General features: G+C 40.7%; 1 protein-coding gene across 1 annotated transcript in view; it reads left to right on the forward strand.

Moving 5' to 3' along the window:
- The first annotated feature begins 5,342 nt into the window (after nucleotides 1–5,342).
- The window catches only part of LOC308132547 (ADP-ribosylation factor-like protein 15), an 89,824-nt gene continuing 76,196 nt past the window's right edge, over nucleotides 5,343–18,970 (forward strand). Inside the window, 1 exon segment of the mRNA XM_080499691.1 lies at nucleotides 5,343–5,685. Coding sequence (XP_080355817.1) covers nucleotides 5,674–5,685 — 12 coding nt within the window. The 5' untranslated portion in view covers nucleotides 5,343–5,673.

Consider the following 18,970-nt stretch of genomic DNA (forward strand, 5'->3'; position numbering starts at 1 on the left):
CAGGCTGAGGAGCCGAGGGCGGAGCTCCGGCACGCTGCAACCCTCCCTACAACCTCCCAGAAAAAACCCATCAACACTGTTCAGGTGATAGACATCATCCAGAATGAGCCACACTCGCAGATCTGTTCCTGATGGGCATGACGCTGCAGCACTGACTCTCTCTCTCGTGGCATGTGGGTGAAACATGCGATCAGAATTGGCCTGCTATAGGGTCCATTCTGACCATGGCAGTGCAAAGTGGGGGGAAATGACAGATAACACATCTTTATTTATTATACGTTGTTTGTTGTGCTGTTCCAGGTGTTTCCGGCATAACACCGGGAGAGGGATTCAGCCAATGATCTGCAGATCAATAGCAGCAATTCAATACCTCTGATATGACAGCGATGTTTTTGGATTGATTCTCATGTTGAAATATCAATATCTACATTGTAGTTCCTCGTTGTGTACTGTACTCTATTGATCCCTTCGGGGAAATTATTTCGATTCACAGTTAACCTGAAATACACATACATCAAACGACCCACAGTGGGATCCAAATAGCTATGATATCAACTAAAATAGCTTTAACTCTTCAGTCTGACAACATACACTTTGTGTTATCCTTATACTTTTGTTTAAAGCATCGTTTTTACTTGGCATTTGATTGGAAAGGAGACGAGTCTTGTCCCCGATCACTCTAAAAATATCCATATATTTGCTCCAGAATGACTATGAGTATCTAAAGCACATTTACACCCCAGAAGGAACCTGTGACATTCCTGTCAACCTCGGTTGCATGTAATGTTCTGCAGGATGAAGCATAGAGGGCTCCCCCTGCGGTCACTCACTGGGTCACAGCAAAGTTCAAGGTTGCCAACGCAACAGTGTTTGTCACACCTGACTGTGTTACACATTTGAAAGCCTTTTCAAATGTAACCCTTTTCTGAAGTGTTTTCATTCCTCTCAGGACATGAAAACTCTTTTCCCCGGGACCTTTTTTTCACACAGTTACAGAAAGTCCACTCCAATAGACGATATCGGTCATTCAACATAAAACATTCTGATCTTACTGTAAAAATTAATAACTCGGGTTTGTTTTTTTGTTTTTTTGTGTGACTATACAAACACTTGTCTGTTTTTATGCTTTGGAAAAACCTTTCAACAATTTTAGACATTTCATCCTTAATCTTACACCCAAAAGGGTCAAACAATCTCCAATAGGAGGAACATTGTGAGTCTCCACAGTTCTTTTAGGATGCAGGACTGGCATTGCCATGCACTTATACTAGCATGTTATTTTCTGTGACAAAAACTGACATTTTGGTCTCTGCATTACTGGATGCTTATATGGCAGCAGGAAAGTGTGCATGGCACAAACATTTATATTTTAAATGAAGAGCTTATATATTTAATGACGATTAGTATCTATTACAAATTGCATCTTTACTTTGTATAAATTGAAAATAATTATATAAAGTGCTGCAAGGCTCTCAAACTTCACCAAAAGTGTCATGTAAAAGTTGAAATTTGACCTCATATGAGTAACTGAGTTACCCCAGTTAATGTAAAACAATCCTGAAAAATGCTCAGGATGCATGTCTTGATAATCTAAGATTTGTTGGCTTCTGGAGGCCTTGAGCGGCTCCCCACACACCTGGCTGCAAGGGCTTCGGCCCTTCGCCCCTCGTTACTGATTACCTGAAATTTCATCTTCAAAGCCTGGCATGTGTGCTTAACCCCGCCACTCCCTCTGACAAACGCCTGTCTATGCTCCTGCAATCTCATTTAAATTGCAGTTGTTCCACAGGAGAAAATTCTCCAAAACAACAGGAAAAAAGTCTGCTGGCCATCTAAATATTTAAAATGTTTTGGGGTTTTTTCCCCCAGTGGGAGAGGTTGCTTTCGGCAGATTGATTTATTGATTAGATGCACTTAAGTTGCCAACATTGCATTTGTTAATGAGATCTTTAACTGTTCCCTGTATTTAACAGGAAGTAGTGCCCACTTCCTCCATGAATCATTCATAACCCCGCAATCCTATTAGATCTGAGTAAAATAAAATGATATGCTTTAATTTGAACTGAGGTTATCTGATCAAGTAATCTATGAGTCATTTCATATACAATATGCATTTCAAAGAAAGTACATAGAGTGAATGTGATTTTTACTTTGCCCCTGAAGGAAAGAATAAAGAGAATACAAATGTCTGGAATTGTGTCCGTGAAAAAGCCAACAGGTTTATGTTGTTTGTCTAACAGCGCAGAAAGGATACTATGCATTTTACCAGCTTCATAGCTGCAAACCATAAAACCTACAATGAAATTCCCTGGAGCTGCAAATAACATAACCTCTTTTCTTCAGTGAACTGTTTTAATGTCTCCTAGTTGATGTGCGTTTTGTAGTCTCCTTCTCACACAATGAAATCCAACATAGAAAAAGCAAATTTTGCCAATGTTGTAGGTTCATGTAAAATTCTTTGCGTGGATGCTATACAATCACAAATGTGTTGGCTTCTGCTTGCACACATCTCTGTGGCTTCAAACGTAATATTTCTTTTGTAAATACTGCCCCCTTGTGCTAACATTTGCGTGTTACATTTGTGTCAAAAATGTGTTTATGTTTTGTTTTTTGGGTTTGTTTTTTTTCATATTGGCTCGGAATAGAATAAAGAAAAATCAATAAACCAAAAGAATGAAAATGGAATAAATAATGGCTTTGTGACACTTGTTGGTAAATGAAGCGTTTGTAAAAATCACAGAAGCTTTAAGTGAGTGTCTGAGCCCATAGTGCCACATTTCTACCCAAACTGATCAACAACTTCAGATGCAATATGGAATTGGATCATCACTATATTGTTGTATGGCCTTATGGTTTGGGCTGCACTGTGGTGTTGAGGTTGCCTCACACCATCAACAATACCCCCTGTTCAAGTCTTGGGAGCTTTCTGCAACAAGTTTGCATGTTCTCCCTGAGCACCAGTGGGTTGTTCAGGTGTTCCACATTTCCTCCCACGGATTAAAATCGTGGTTTTGATGGATACAAGATGGATGTATGGATAATCGTATCACTGTGCATCATGAAATCCGTCTTGAATGAAGAACCAGTCAAGTCTACCATGTTCCTACAGACCACCAGAGGTCTCCCCTCCCTTCAGAAATTCCGTCCACATCGCTCACGTTCCTTAATTGACAGATATTTGCTCTATTAATTCAAATGCCAGACCAACCCTTTGTTTCTCACAGAATCAGAGTTGTCCAAAGGACAGCAAGTTCACTTTCCACGTCACTGAGTGTTGGGGGAGCTTTTATAGCACATCACATGAAATATTTAGGAGGACTGTTTTCACCTGGGAGAAGGAATTACTTTGGTATGCAGCTTGCATCATAATCATAATAACACATTTGTGATTTATGCTGCTTCTCCAATTAGGGTGATATTACATCGTTATTGTATTTTTTTTTCTTCCTAATCTTGTATCTCATTAGGCCATTCCGGTTCATGCTTATCTTGGTCATTTTATCCGGTAGTAGAATTCCTGTTCTAGATCGACAGACACTTTCCTATGCACACTGTAAGGGAAGTCATTGAGGATAAAAGAAGATTATAGCAGCATGTTCCTGACTGGTGCTGCAGACTAACCAGTCTTGTAGTGTTCCTTTAAACATGACATAAGCTTCTGTTGCATCACTCTCATGGCATGCTGCCACGAATCTCCCCAAGCAGCACGCTATGCAATTATAAAAGACTGCACATGTATTCAGCAAATTGAATAAACAAGCCAAGATGACAAATAATGTCAAAATGATTATTTTATGTCCATCTTTTACCAATTATCTTCTAGCTGGAACAGCTGCACAGAAATCTGTCTTCCATTTTGATACAAGTTACACATATACTGTCATCTGTTGTACATACTGCCATCTTCAACACATACTGTCATGTTGCTTCCTTCCTTCATTATGCATTATGTGATGCAATACATCAGAGGCTGGAATGTGCTGCTTAAACAGTAAAACACATGAGAAATGCATGTGCAGTTACACAATAGGGTTCTTATATTGGATGTTGATCTGAATAGGCAGAATATACAACAGGAGATCTTATATGTTGTGCTGTTTTTTTAATGTTTGTATTTAGTGTGGGGGGTAAAAAATAAACCTGTTTGTTTGTTGCTCTGTGCCAAACAAAAGCCACATAGTGGCCACACCCTCTTAGTCTGTGTTTGGAAGGGAGTTTCTTTTCCCCCTCTTTCCTGTCTGTTTTCTTACTTGGGCTTATTTTTTCTTTGTAAAAGTGACAAGAGATAGCTATCTTGTAATTGGCACTCTATGAATAAAATGTCATTGAATTGGGGTTGCATGGTGATGTAGTGTCCCATCATAGCAAGAACTTTCTCCTTGTACTTGTTGCCATGAAACACACATTTAACATTAATCGGTGACACTAAGTTGCCCCTAGGTGTGAATGTGAATGTGTGTGCTTGTGTGTCTCTGTGTGTTTTGCCCTGTGGTGCTGGAAACCTGTCCAGCTTGTATCCTGCCCTTGCACATAGTAAGTTAGGATCACTCCAGCACCCGCAGACCCTGAGACTGGGTTGGGATAGAAGATGGAGGGATGGAGGGATGGAGAGTGAAGGTAGATGGCCTTATTGCATTTGTGGAATCAATGTAAGTACAGTTGTAACTTATTTAATTGCAAGGTTTTGCTTTGTTACATTTTGCATCTTCACAGAAGAGCGAACTTTGTATTTAACTGTCGAACAGGTGTAGATACATTTTTTTTATTTTGAAGGCTTATATAGCCTACAAAAAAGTTGGGTTTATACCACAAGGTTGTGCAAAGACCAGGTCTTAATAAGTAGCAGCAAATCATTATTGCTACAGTGGATTTGTTGTAGTAATAAAGTAAACCACTCCTCCATGGTGAGTTCCATCCTCCTTCTTTGACACTTCAGATAACTATTGATATTTACTTTCATAATATTTACAAAAACATCCAGACGGATGATCATTATACCAACAAAGACAGTTTTGACGTTGTGTTCAATTACAGCGATTACTCTGGAGATCATCAATAAATACAAAGAGAACGGGAGACCCTTAAATATAAACCGCGCTGCTCTGAACCCCCCCCCCCCCCCCCCCCCGCCGTAAAAGGAATAAAAGAAGAATACAGCGTTTCAGCGGAGACGCCTCCTATGAATGAAAGCGGCCACCATGTGTTTGGTCACGTGACCACGCTGCGTGCGCAGACGCGACGTAAGTGACGTAGCGGAGTGGGCTTCGTTTTGGTTTCCTCCACTGACACAGTGATAAAAAAAAAACAAAAAAAAGAAACTGGAAGTCAGCCGGTGGCACAGGGGCTGTTTATCCAGGAAAAACTCCTTCAAGCCAGCGGCCCTTGTCGATCGAAGCAGCCTCGGTCGTCTCTGGGCTCAGAACTTGAGCCTTTTAACCAGGAAGAGGGCGAAAACTGCAGCTTGCAAGCCCACGAAAGGCTGTTGGTTTTTTTTTGTTTTCGGGTTTTTTTTTTTAAATTTTTGCTGTGGCTGTGTCGGAAGGCGGGGAATACAAAGCGACGTGTGGTTAAAACAAAAACAACAAAAAAATCATCACATTTTGGAGTCATCGGGGCAATAACGGGATTATTACAAAGCCAGTTCGTGCTGCTGTGGCTGGTCAGCGATAGTACATGGATTATCTGGTGAGTAAACAGCGAAATGCTACAGACTGGCTCCGGCGTTTGGTTTTTATCAGCTGGTTCCTGTGATGTCACTCAGGTGGGCATCTATCAACAGCCAGCACGAGGCGCTTCCACGAAACCACTTCCTCTTCCAGCAACTGTCTTATTGCTGTTTTTTTTTTTTTATTCTTTCTCCCCCTGTGCCAGTGTGTCAAGTGCAGCCTGTAGCTTTCATCTCTCGCCCATCAGCTGTAAACTAGTTGTGAATGGTTGACCCACAGACCCCGATCTGGTGTGCATGTGAAAAGACGATCACTCGTCTTAAAAGCTACACCCATCTGAAGACACTGCCGGTGCCATGAACCTGTTATTTAACCACAAAACTACCACTGCTGGGGCTGAACATAAAGCAACAATCAGTGTTGGCTCAGGTTACTTGGAGCCAAGGTGAGAGAAAGAGGTGGAAAAAAGGGGGTGAAGGGAGGGAAGAATTATCTGTGCCCTGATTTCAGATATCTGCTTCTCACCATCAGGTTTGTTTCCGTCGAGGCCTCTATACCAGCACTGGGCTGGGACAATAAGGTTTTTGGGCCTTTGCCCACATTGTAGGGATGGGATGGGTGCTGCTGAAGCACCACAACAATAGAGAGGAAGCTGTAACTGAATGCTTTGCCTGGGAATTCATAAAGCAACAGGGGGGGAAATGTGTACACACATTGTGTTGTCATCTCACGTGGAAGGCAACGGAGGGACTGTGTGACATGCAGAGGAACTTGCCCACCCAGTGTTATCAGTTTGTTTATGATGGGCCTCCCAAGATGTGAGACCCGGGAGGAACTTTGAACTCTGGAGTCACCGGGACTCTTCTTGAGGAGAGATTATAAAGTCCGAGCCAGCGACTGCCACCGGAGCGACTGTACGGTTAATCCCCGGCATGTCTGTGGCTTATGAACTTAGTGACAAATCTTGTGGAAAACAAAAGGGGCAATTTTCTCGAGTTATTCTGTAATCTCTCTTACATGTTAATGGATACTGGTCGGGAGTAAAGGGTAAACCTCAAAGCTGTCGCTGCAGCAGGACGTGACGGCCCTCTGGCAGCGGGTCTGGAGGGAAATTGGTATAACCTGAACTTCTACAACTAGTTAATTGTTGCAAAAACAGCGTTGCGACAATTTGATCTGATTCTACACACGTTTCAGGTGTACACGAAGAAGAGAGACACGTCTTCCCACTCAAGGGAAGTTTCTGTGACAAAACAGTTTTGTGTGGAAAGCCCAGCTGTAGCTCTGTGGACGCTGGAGCAGACTGCTTGGCTGTCCTCTGAGGTCAGGCGCTAAAGAGGCGAAGGGCCTCCTTTCCTGCTGTGCAACACTGGAGGCTTGGCACAAAACCCCGGACAAAACTATGTCCCTGTCCCTTCTGTAAATCATTAGGAACATGTTGGTGAAGGTATTAATCACTGACTTCCGCTTGTATTAAATCAAGTTTGATCATGAAGCATTGGTAGAATTAACGGTACGTAATCTGCATTTCTGTGTTTAATACGAAGTCAGGCAGGAGTTTTAACTCTTGTGGATGTCATTGGTGTCTGTGGTATGAGCTTTAGGGGGGGGGGGGGGGTTCTGTTTCAGGAGGACGCTTGAGAGTGTTGGAGGGACTGAACTTCTGCGTGGTCAGCATAGAGTTAAAAAAGGCCACACAAAACTGCAGGGCCGAGAGAGGAATTTAGTGCTCCGCTGCTGTGCACTGGTGTACCGAGTGGCCAAACTCTCGGCCCTAAATTGTTGTAGACGTCACAAGACAGGTCGCGGTGACTGACATCAAAGTGAAGCACTCCAGCATGTGAGAACACAAACGGAGCTTTGTTGTTTGTTTATTTTAAAAATACAGGCACGATCTCTAATCTTCACATGCTTTGATGTTGCAGATGCTACATTTGTAAAGATAAATATTATGATACACCTCATCTATTAATGGTGCATGGCTTTAGAGGTGGGATTAAACATTGTGGACATGTTCTATTGAGTTTTAGTAGTCGGGGTGTGAACACCAGGTATTTTTAGGCTTTTATGAAAGCTTTTGTGGAATGTAAATCATCTGAGACTGATTGACAACGGCTGCAAAGCATCGATCTGTATGGTAATGGTGGAATGTTCCGTATGCCAATAAAATGCTCCACACATTTACCTGTGTGACCCACATTCAGGAAGTGATGGGAGAAACAATTGGGAGCTAAAAGATTACATTTTTGAACTTTAGCCACGAAGAGGCGTGTAAAGAAGGCTGTTTATTTAATCCATGATATAACTGCCCAACCTCAGAGTTTCTATCAAAGATTTCGTCATACGTTTTAATGCCTTTTGTTATTTAAGTCGGCTATATTTGTTTTTACACTGCGCTTAAATCGGGATGTCTAAAGGCTCGTTCAGTCATTTTCGCTGTCTTGGTACACTGCTCAAAAAGGAACACATAATCATCACAGTCAGTCGGACTCCTGGGATATCAACCTGTCCAACCAGGATTCACTAAGGCCACATTGACACACACCTGGGTTTTTACAGAAACAGATATTTCCCCCTCTACGTTTACAAAAACAATCTTCGTTGACACGGAACTCCATATACACCTGGTTCAGAGCCACTATGAGCATGCCAAACAAGGGGCAGTGTCACGAGAAGCATGAATCCATAATGGCCAATCAGAATCCTTGAAAAAAAAAAACACGTGACATCAGTATCCGCCTACCCGCCTTTAGATGCAAACAGAGACATCGTTTTTTTTTTTTTACAAATATCCACTGTTGCTGAAGTTTTCAGGAATCCTCATTTGCAGTGACTAATAGCTGCGTTTGTGTGTAAATAAAAGGCCCAAACGCAGAGAAATATCAGCTTTTTTAAATACCCGGGTACATGTAAATATGGCCAGAGAGGGAATCTGTTCCACGGTGTCCACAAGTGGACATCCTCTTGAGTGGAAGTCCTCAGAGACACGGTCAGACCACGCTGGTGCAGAGGACCCTCCGTTTCTTCTGGTTCATGTGGCCGGAATATTTCATTGATGCTGAAATTACAAACCGTTTGTTCACTTTAATAAGACGGCACTTGTGCATCTGACATCAGTAATTATCAGTTATGATTTGGAACTAAACAGTTCCTGACATGCCGGCTTTCAGTGAGTTTGAAATGATTATTACAACAATCTGTTCACATTGTTGATTGGAGCAACAATTTTGTTGATTTGGTCTTCAATAGTGTTGGTTTTGGTTAATTGCCCTGTGTTTGTTTTAAACAATAAGAATAAATAGCTTATGTTGCAGGTCACAGGGTCTTACGCTGTCGTATTTAAAGATGACACACATAATCACAGCATTAATACAAATGAAACTGATGTGTTTCAGCAAAGAATTGATCATTTTTAGAGAGTACAGTGTTGGATTAACTTTCTTTTATATCGTTTCAGGATTTTCTTAGCTGTTAGATAAGTGATGAAATGGAGCTGTGCAAATTGCAAATTGCAAATTGCTTGCTGTTTATGTACTTATTGATCTGGATCAGGGTTCTTCAATCTTCATGAACAAAAGAGCTGTTGTTGCGATTTTCCACAAAATGAAATTGGTCTGGAGCCGCAAAACACATTCATCATCTGAAATGGAGCAAAAACTAAATATTGAAAAAGTTCAGTGTTGGATTCATGACATTTGATAGTTACAATTTAGATATATTTGATCAGGTTTTTTTTGTTTTGCGTTGTAGCCAAGTAGCTTTTTTTACTGTCACCATTTTAACTGTTTTCTTTTTTGTTTGTAGTTTTGGTTATTTTATCCCTTTTTAACAATCGTAGTTGTTTTAGGTCTTTTGCATCTTTTAGCTATTTTTAGTCAGGAGATTTGACCATTTTTGAAAATGAGTGTGGCGTGCACATAAAATAAAAAAAATAGAAAATAGATAAATAAATAGAATTTTCAGTAAGTTTCAGAAAAGGCTGGACTAAATTTAATGAGCTCACAATGTTTGAAACTGAGCCAGTGTGTCCTGAAGGCAGTGAAAGCTTGAAATGCTCGGTGTGGGTGGACTTGGCTGTGGTCTCGGCTTTCATCGTACACAGTTAGTGACAGACACAAGTGAAGAAATTGGGGGCCGACGTCTTACAGAACTTACGCTTTCAAAGCTTTTCATTCCTGAAACTTTAGGATTTCGTACGTTGATTTTCAATCATGCTAATTTAGACGAGATTTGAGTCATTCTCAATTTCTCCACTTGCGGGTCTCCAATTGTATTAAGGTCTGCAAAACTTTCCCACGTGCTGCAGTGCACTGTTTCTTTATTCTCTTGCGTAAAAGACCATTTTGAAGAGGGAGCAACGTCTTATTTTCATGCTGGAGTTGTTTTTGTCCTTGTTTGTGCTTAAAGTGTGAAATCTCCTTGGATAATTGTCATGAGGTTGAAAGCAATTCACTGCATAATTTATCTCGCTTACGGGAGCAATTAGCACAGAAGATGTTGATGCCCTTTCCTGAAGAATGTAGCTAAGTGCAACGCGCAGCACTTTTGGATCAAACTTGTGTGATATTCCACTTTAGGATCACGCCCCTGAAATAAATAGGAGCCTGCATGTGTTTGGGATGACAAACTGTTTTCAGGGCAGTTCTGCCCAAGGACTCACAGCAGGCTACGGCAGCTTGACCTCTCACAACCTCAGATGAAACGAGCCGTTTGGCAAGTTGACTGGATATAACGTGTTGCCATATGGGAAATAAAGCTCACGTTACGATTCCTCGGCTTTGTCCACTGCCTAAGTACGCTGCGCAAAGCTCTGGTGCTGGCAGACGTCTCCGGCAAGAGTCTTTTCTGACGCAAACACAAAAGTGACCAACCGTATCAGATAAGAGCACCAACAATATCAGAAATTATCTCAACCGTGTGTATACTTTTTTTTATTATTGGTGAATGGATATCGAGGTAATCATTGACTTGACTTCCCCGGTTGGGAAATCCGGTTCACTCCAAGTGCTCTTTCAATGGATTTACATTGATTTCAGTTTCCTACAGCTGAAGGCCAGATGGCTACAGTTCATTACATTTTATCTTTGTCATTTTTTAAGTAGAAAAATCCCACCAACTGCTACTCCATGACACATTTTTAGCCTGTGAGTTTGGTGCAACATCACAGCTGTTGATGAAGACAATATAGTTTCATATTGCATTGAGCATGGAATCATTTTCTATTGACGTTCATGTGAGTGGATCCTCCATCACTCTGATGAGTTTTAGTGGAGCCTTTTCAATCACTTCCTTAAATTTCAGTGCATTCAGAGCCTCTTTTTTTTTCCCAAAAGAAAAAATACCAAGTTTCTGGGGGAGATCTCTCATCAGTGGTTTATTTTTATATTCTCATTGTGTTCGAGAAATTGCTTGAAGGAATCCACAAAGCGACCAACAAGCAAAGATTGAAAATCAGTTTTATCGGTCTCACGAGTTCCAGGGAATCTCATCGATCTGCAGCCAGGCTGGACAGTATGAGGTTACATGCTGTTATATAAGAGCATCATTAGATCTTTTAATGTTTCTTCCGTCTTCTACTTCTTCTTTTTTTATACAGCTCGAAATCAATAGGACATAAGTTATGGACTGAATTTTAACTTGCTTGTTTAGAAATAAGAAAATGACACTAATACAAGCTTCAGTTATGGTGTGACAATACGGTGAGCACTCCACTGTTTCGCTGTGCTGAAAACCTGAATAAATAGTTCTAAATGAGGTAATCAGTTTCTTCATTCAGTGTTTTGTTTGGGATATGATTCAACAGACATCGAGAATATTTTCTGACCTCTGAGACAATTTCTAAAATGATTGGTTTCACATTAAAAGTTACAGCAAGCTATAATTGTGCTCTATATTTGTGGCTTTGGTGGTATTAGCACTCAGTTAATTCTGTTATTACCTCCTGAAGTCCATCTCTGGAATTGATTTACGCAGTAAATTGATCAGTGTTTATTCAAAAAAATAAAGTAAATAGAAGATCTTCATTTTTAAGCTGAAGTTTTTGATCTTAATGTTTAATAAAACATTTTTTTGCCTTTATTAGTTTTGTTTTATTTATCTTTCAATAACTCTCTCACAGACACATTCTTTTATATTGTTGTTTATTTGCTATTGCTTCAACTACATTTTTTCCTTACAATTGTGTTTCCCTACTTCCTATTATTTTATTTTTTAATGAATGCTGTTGTTATTTTACTTTTTGTGTTCTATATTGTCTTCAGTCATTGTGCATGCGTGTGTGGGAGAGTGTATTGTTTGGCTGTTTGTAGTGTGTGAAGCTCATTGTCTTGTATTCTGTTGCATTGAAACAGCTTTAAAAATACATTCTGCTTGATTGATGTTTGGAATTTAATAGAGCTGAGATTTATGGCCCATTATAAAAGCTTCTGTAGGTGTTAACCTGCAGAGAAGTTTAGTTTCCTGGTAGGCACACTTCAAATGTGGCGATAGGATGAAGCAAAGCTTCGAACCAGTTTGACAGTGTTCATGTCATAGTTAGTTCACAAGTATCTGATCACTAATGGGTAAATACTAAACATAAAAATGATTTTAGTGGGCGATGGCAGCAACTATACTGAGACAGCCGAGCTGGTCAAAGCAGACTATTTGAGCATGACTCACAGTTCTCCGTGAGCAGACTTCCGACAAAACGTCCCACAACATTTACTGCAATCCCCACGACCGCCGCGAGCTCAAGTGGTCCATCCTTTTTCATCCTCCTCTCCACACAGACAAGCGCTGGTTTTCATACTTCATAAAGCACTGCGTACAGTATGGACACAGTGTGTGTGGGTGAGTAATAGTGACTAATCCAATTTTGCTGTCTTATTCTGGATCCCGAGTTGTCAAGTGAGCCCTTAATCTCAGTGGAGAAGAGAGATCCTCACAAAGTAATCTGAAGATTGTGTGTGTGTGTGTGTGTGTGTGTGTTTGTGTGTGTGTGTGTGTGTCGGCTGATCCTTGTGGTGATATTTTTTATTTTTGTTCCTCCTCTCTTTGAATGAATAGAAACAAGGCAGCCTGTTGATGCTCTTCACCTGTAAAGCTCAAGTTTAAAAGAAGACTTGACATGATATGGACTGTGACATGGTGAAGGAGACGTCCTCATGTTTTCGACCCGGCACTGTTGTGCCCAGCTCCTTGTGATCCTCCTCTCGCCATTCACTTCACTCCAGAGGATTGGCTTGTTTGTTGCCGGGGGTTACGCTTGTTGTTGAGCACAATGTCGGAGCACATGCAGCTCTCTCTCGCGTTGTGCAGGATTGGGCTTTACACGGTAAGGAAAATTTCACAGGCGCGTCTCTTTTCTGCTGTGTGAAACAAACACACGGAGCTGCTGTGTGTCCGTGTGCGAGACGAGACACTGTTACTTTTCACCGTTGCTTCACCTGACCGGTGTTTTGAAACACACGATACTGACCAGCAGCGGGCTGCTGCTTCACTGTTGGCTGGTCACTGAGCGAAGAGGAAGGTCTGTTTACCATAAAAGGTTTATAACATATTGTTAAAGTGGATCTAAGATAGATTAGTCTCTCTTTTTTTTTTTTTTTTACTGCAGCTCCTAGCAACTGGCTTCAGGCAGTCAAAATGCATCATAGTTATGAATCGAGGTCGAACTGGGAACATTATCAAACTTGTTTTTGTTTGTATTGTGTCAGAAGAAAATGGATTTACATGAATGAACAAAAGCGATGTGTAATAATAATAGTGCTTTGATTATGGCATGTTAAATAGTTGTATTTTAACCAGGGCTGATGACTCATGTTGTGTATTGTCAGGTCTCTCATGTTATTCCCTGACCAGCTGGTGAAGCTTTTTCAGTGAACATCAACAGAGGCTTCTTTTGAAATCCGAGTGTTAAACAGTGAGCTTTTTGTTTTGTGTGCAATGCACATTTAACGATCTAGTTCATCCTCATTGTGTCAATCGTACATGAATTCAATGAGCAGAAATGCAGCAGGTGGATATTGAATTGATTAGAATTTGAAGTAACAGCAATGGTTGGTAATACTGTGATGTGACGTTTGGCAGGCAACATTCAAAAGAGCCTTTCTATTTTTTTCTTTTCTTTTTTTTTTCCAAGAAAGCGTCAACCAGTCGATTGTCTCATGGCTCCTGTGAGGCTTCAGCCTCTGATTTGCCTGCGAGATCAGCAGTCAATGTACTGCTGCTTGATTCTCTGGGGAACAGCTTTGTTGCCTGGATATTTAGACAGAATTCTACTGTGCTGTAGAATAAGTTGACCCTTTGGCATCCTCACTAAAAACAAACAAAAATATTATTTACATTTTTTATTCCTTTTGGATTTTTTTTTTAATAAAGACTATAGTATTACTTTGGGTTCCTGGAGGTCTATAAACAAGACTGCCACTTGGTGCCGTGACGTGTTGCATAATCCAGTTATTTCAGGACCTTCCTGATAATGTCCACAAAATGCCAACAAACTTAACATTTTTATCTGTAACTAAAATAAATGAAATAAATCCACACATTGTGTGTGGCTAAGCTGTCGTCCGCTCGTTCTGAGTAAGTTCAGTCTCATTGAGCAGGCCCTCATCACACATGTCTGTTGTCTGAAAGTATAAGATATAAATGTGCTGATACTGAGTATGTATGAATGTGGATCAGTGTAATTGTACGGCTTCCTTATGGATGTTCAGAGGTGGGATTCTCTTTGTTGGCTCGCCTGCATAGAGATTGAAACCCCTGCTGAGTCGCCATAATATCCCGCGCAGTGCTGTGCATGTGGGATTCTGTGCTGCACCAGTGCCGCGAGATGGTCCCACTTCTGTTGAAAGGCCAGACTGCAACGCAGACGGGCTGCGAGGGAAAGAAATCCCAAACCTTCAGCCGCCGGTGACAGACATTTGATCTCGACGGGGCCGGTGGTGCTGACGGAGTGTAAATCAAGATATGCCTTTACTATATTCTCTTCTTTGTCTTTCTTCTTTCAGGGCAAACATTATATCGTCCACCCGCTAAACACTTAATCCGTTTACTGCTGGTCTCAACTGTATCTGTATGGACAAAAGACACATGTTATACCTGGGGATATCACATCTTTTCCTGGTAAACTTTACAAAATAACAGAGTGCAGAGTAACACTTTTCTTTTCCCCAGGCTGCATTATACAATCTTATTAATCCATACTGTACAGTACTGCCAGTGCTTGCATTTTACATTCCCGGCACAGTTCTTATCTCACTTGGTCACGTACAACATCAGCAATATTTCTTTGTAGAATTTCATGTAATCCGGTCGTGATCTGGGATTGAAACCTGGGTTTGTGGAGGTTTGTGTAACGTGTACTCACATCTCTGACAAAGTGAGCCTCTTGTGTTCTTGTCAGAATGTGTTCTTCCTCAATGTTCTTTTCCACCTTTCATCATGATTGCCATGGAAATGGTACTTTTCCCCCCTGTTGTTGTTGTTGTTGTTGTTGTTGTTGTTGTTGTTGTTGTTGTTGTTGTTGTTGTTGTTGTTGTTGTTGTTGTTCTTCTTCTTCTTCTTCTTATATTTTTGTTTTTCATTGATTGACTCAGACTGTCAAAGTTCCCGTGGCCACATGCTGAGGGCATCATACCTGTAGCCATTAAAGGTCTAAGTGATCTTATTAGGCAGCCACTGGTCATCTCATTATGTTATTAATGGAGTGGAGAAATGGCACCCAAACTGTCGTGCTGGCTCGAGCCTCCGGGCATCATCCACACCAGAGTGTGAAGGCAGCTTCATGCTAAATTTGGAAAGAACCCGCCGAGCGTGCACGATGTGAATGACCTACCTGAAGATAACGTGTACATTGTAGCTCAGTGCTACTTAATGGCGCACAACCCTAAAACTGGGATCAGCACACATTGGTGGTTGTACTTTTAGTTAAACAACTTAAAACTAAACCTAAGCTCGAGGAAAACATATTGTAACACTTCTTTTTTTTATTGCACAGCAGTGAGAGGAAGCACCTGTTTATTTTGAAGAAATTTGGATTAAAGCACATTTTAAAAAAAAGTTTCACACGCTACAATTTGTGATATCTGTGTATCAGGAACTTGTATCCACTCTATTGATATCACTGAATTTAACCAGAGCAACAGAAACATAATCTTTTTTTTTTCTATAAAAGATCAGCTGGTGTATTTGGTATTTGGCCTGGAGGTTAGAGAAAGTGGACTTGGGATCAGGAGTTTGCAGGTTTGAATCCCACAGCTGACAGGTCACCACTGTGAGTCCCTGAGCATGACCTTTGACCTCCATCAGCTCCCTGGAGCTTCTATAACCTAGAAATGGGATCGGTCACTGCATAAAAGAAGGAATTTCCCCAATAAAGTATGATTAGTTATTTAGTTACACTCACTTTTCTGTTCTGAACAATGGCTGTGAGGAAGGTGCTATTGATGATAAATTTGTGCAATTTCAAAAACACATTTTTATCAGTTTAGTACATCTGCCGCCACAGTGGTAACACCTGCATCCTGTTCACCCCACTATGTAAAAAAAAAAAGGTGTTGTCTGCTTTTCCTGTTGTCTGTCATCCTATTGATATTCGTAAATCTTTATACAACATACCGTGTGTGTTCTACACACACGCGTACACTCAGTATTATAGATAAGTAACAGAAGTACTTATTTTGAACATTAGACAATGCCACTGTGCGTTTCTCATATGTTCACCATTTGTTTGGTGAGAGAACGACATCACTTATCATTTAACATGATCAGGTTCTCGCCAACAGTGGTACACGGCATATTTTTCTTACTCTAATATCTTCTTCTTTCTTAAGAACTTTAACACAGTTTTAACAGGTTTGCATTGCAGCTTGAGAATTTTTCGCTGTCACTTGTTTGTTTTTGTTTTTTTATCGCTGCTCGCTCATGAATACATAACCCCCCAAGGAGACCGGCTGAAAGACCGAGAAGAAGTTCTTGAATATATAACTGACACACACAGCCCGATGGCTTCAAAGTTCAGATGACCCTCGGCTCAGAGCGAAGTGGAGAAAAACACAAATAATTGACCACTCTCTGACATGTGACACAAAATGGTGAACCTTTAAATTTGCAAAGCGGTTTGTTTTCACACTTTTAAAAAACAGCAAGCAGCCTTGAGACTTCTTTCTGTTTCAAAAAGTGACACAAGTAAGTCTGCAACTGTGTTGAAACTTCGCTTGAGAAATTAAATGCTGCACAGTGCAATGATGCAGTTGAATTAATCTTATCTTTTGGTAAATCTTCAGCGACACCAACTACGTCGTATTATAAATGGGGCCCAATATGCATATAAACAGAGTTGCTGCCCTTAATACAACATTTTTGTTTGTCATTTGCACACTTCAGGTCAGCGTGAGCCAGAATGGCACATGGACAGCTGGTAGCCCTCAGGCCTTGTTGCAGGAATCACAGTATACATAAACAACATGTGAGTTATTGAATCTTTATAACAACTGTCACCCCAATGGTGACTTGTGTGAAAATGTAACAGATGTGATTGGAAATTAATTTCTACAAACTTGCCGCTTAATTTAAAACTATCAAGAAAGATATTTACCAGGTAATCGAGAGACCTGTTCATTGACTTGAAACAAATTGAGCCAAAGAAAAACAATAGTTTCCTTCTATCGTATATAATGATCGATATTGAACAAGTTTTGTGAATAAGTATGAAGCATGTAACTCCATTATTCAGAAACGGTGTCAACAAGTGCCTCGTCCATTACTTGCTAAACTTGAAGTAGCCCTGAGAGGTTGATGCCTCCTAGCTCAGTGGTTCCCAACCTTTTTTGACCAGTGTACCCCTTGAGCTGGTTTCCATGTGAAAAGTACCCCCTCTCTCGTGTGTGATTATTCGCCTTAATGTGTACTTATATTTAACCCTTTGTCTTTCTATCCAACTGCTCATTTAAATAAAACAATTATTGTGAGTGTAAAAACATACCTTTTAATGAGACACTTGCGCTTGCTTGACTTTCATAAGTCTTTCATAATTCCTTTTTTCACTGGGCTCCCCTGTGCCTGCGTCCGAGGCAACGGTAGCAGTAGCGGTAGCTGGATGTTTACTCCTGCCTAGCCATGCATCCATGTTTACAGTCGGTATGCAGCTAGAGTTAGCTAGCTTCGCGAATCGTGCGCGCCCGCAGCAAGAACGTGAACCTTTTTTTTTTTTTTTTTAAAGCGCGCCACTTTATAGTCTTTTCATGTTATGTGCATTGTAGTGTTACAATCACTGTGGACGAATTGCTACTCATGGAAAATAAACGTATGGCCTTACTAAAATTCATGATATAATACAATATAATATAGTATAATTTTTTTTTTTGTGTGTGGATACTGTAGGCCAATTTATAATCTTTCTGCGTACCCCCTGCAATACCCTCGCGTACCCCTAGGGGTCCGTGTACCCCCGGTTGGGAATCACTGTCCTAGCTTACTGTGGTACAGCTGTTTCTCTCTCACAGTCGAATGTCAATTAGCTTCTTGTCTCTCACACCCTCAAAACTTTCACGGAGCCAAGAGTAATGACCCTGTGTGTTGTGTTTAATCACATCACTGAGAAATCAACAATGAACTGTGGCAATACTCATAAACACACTGCGGATGTGACACATTTTGTCGATGTCAAACTGATTAAACCGAAAGTTATCCATTTTTGAGGGAAATCCGAATGGCCATCACTTCGCCTGTGTTTACAGTCGGACATCAAAGTCATCCTGTTTGCATGAAAAGGTATTTTTAGCTTCTTCATCGTGGGAGACCTCACAGGCTGAGTGTAGTTAATTCACCAGGACTTTGTGTTGCTGTTTATAATATATCAGACAATATCAGCATGTCACCTTTAAATGCTTTATGTTTCTGATTAGTTTCTCTTGAATCTCCAATTAATTTGCCAGGTAAAGTGTACAATAAAACAGTAGTTGCTAAAGATATCCATTTTTGTGTTTATTCACATTGAGCCTTTTTTCTTTAGTAAATGCTTTCTTTGAGCTCATATACTCTTTTTAGAATTCAGTTCGCTAAGCCCTTGGGACTCATAATTTTCATGAAGTTATTGTTTTTTGTGAAGGCTATTATGTCAGGGGAGGTTTTTTTCAGAGTAAATAAACCCTCCTTCCCATAGTCTGTGAGCAGCATACACTTAGAACTGACTTCCGGCCTTTTAAAAGGCAGGATGGGAGCAGCGATTGGCCCATCCTGGGCCGCGAATATCCCACACTTCAAAATAACCACGGGACCCGGTGAGGGTGATGACTGACGTCCACCAACTATCGAGGACC

This window comes from Blennius ocellaris (genome assembly GCF_963422515.1).
Source record: "Blennius ocellaris genome assembly, chromosome: 7".
NCBI lineage: Eukaryota > Metazoa > Chordata > Actinopteri > Blenniiformes > Blenniidae > Blennius > Blennius ocellaris.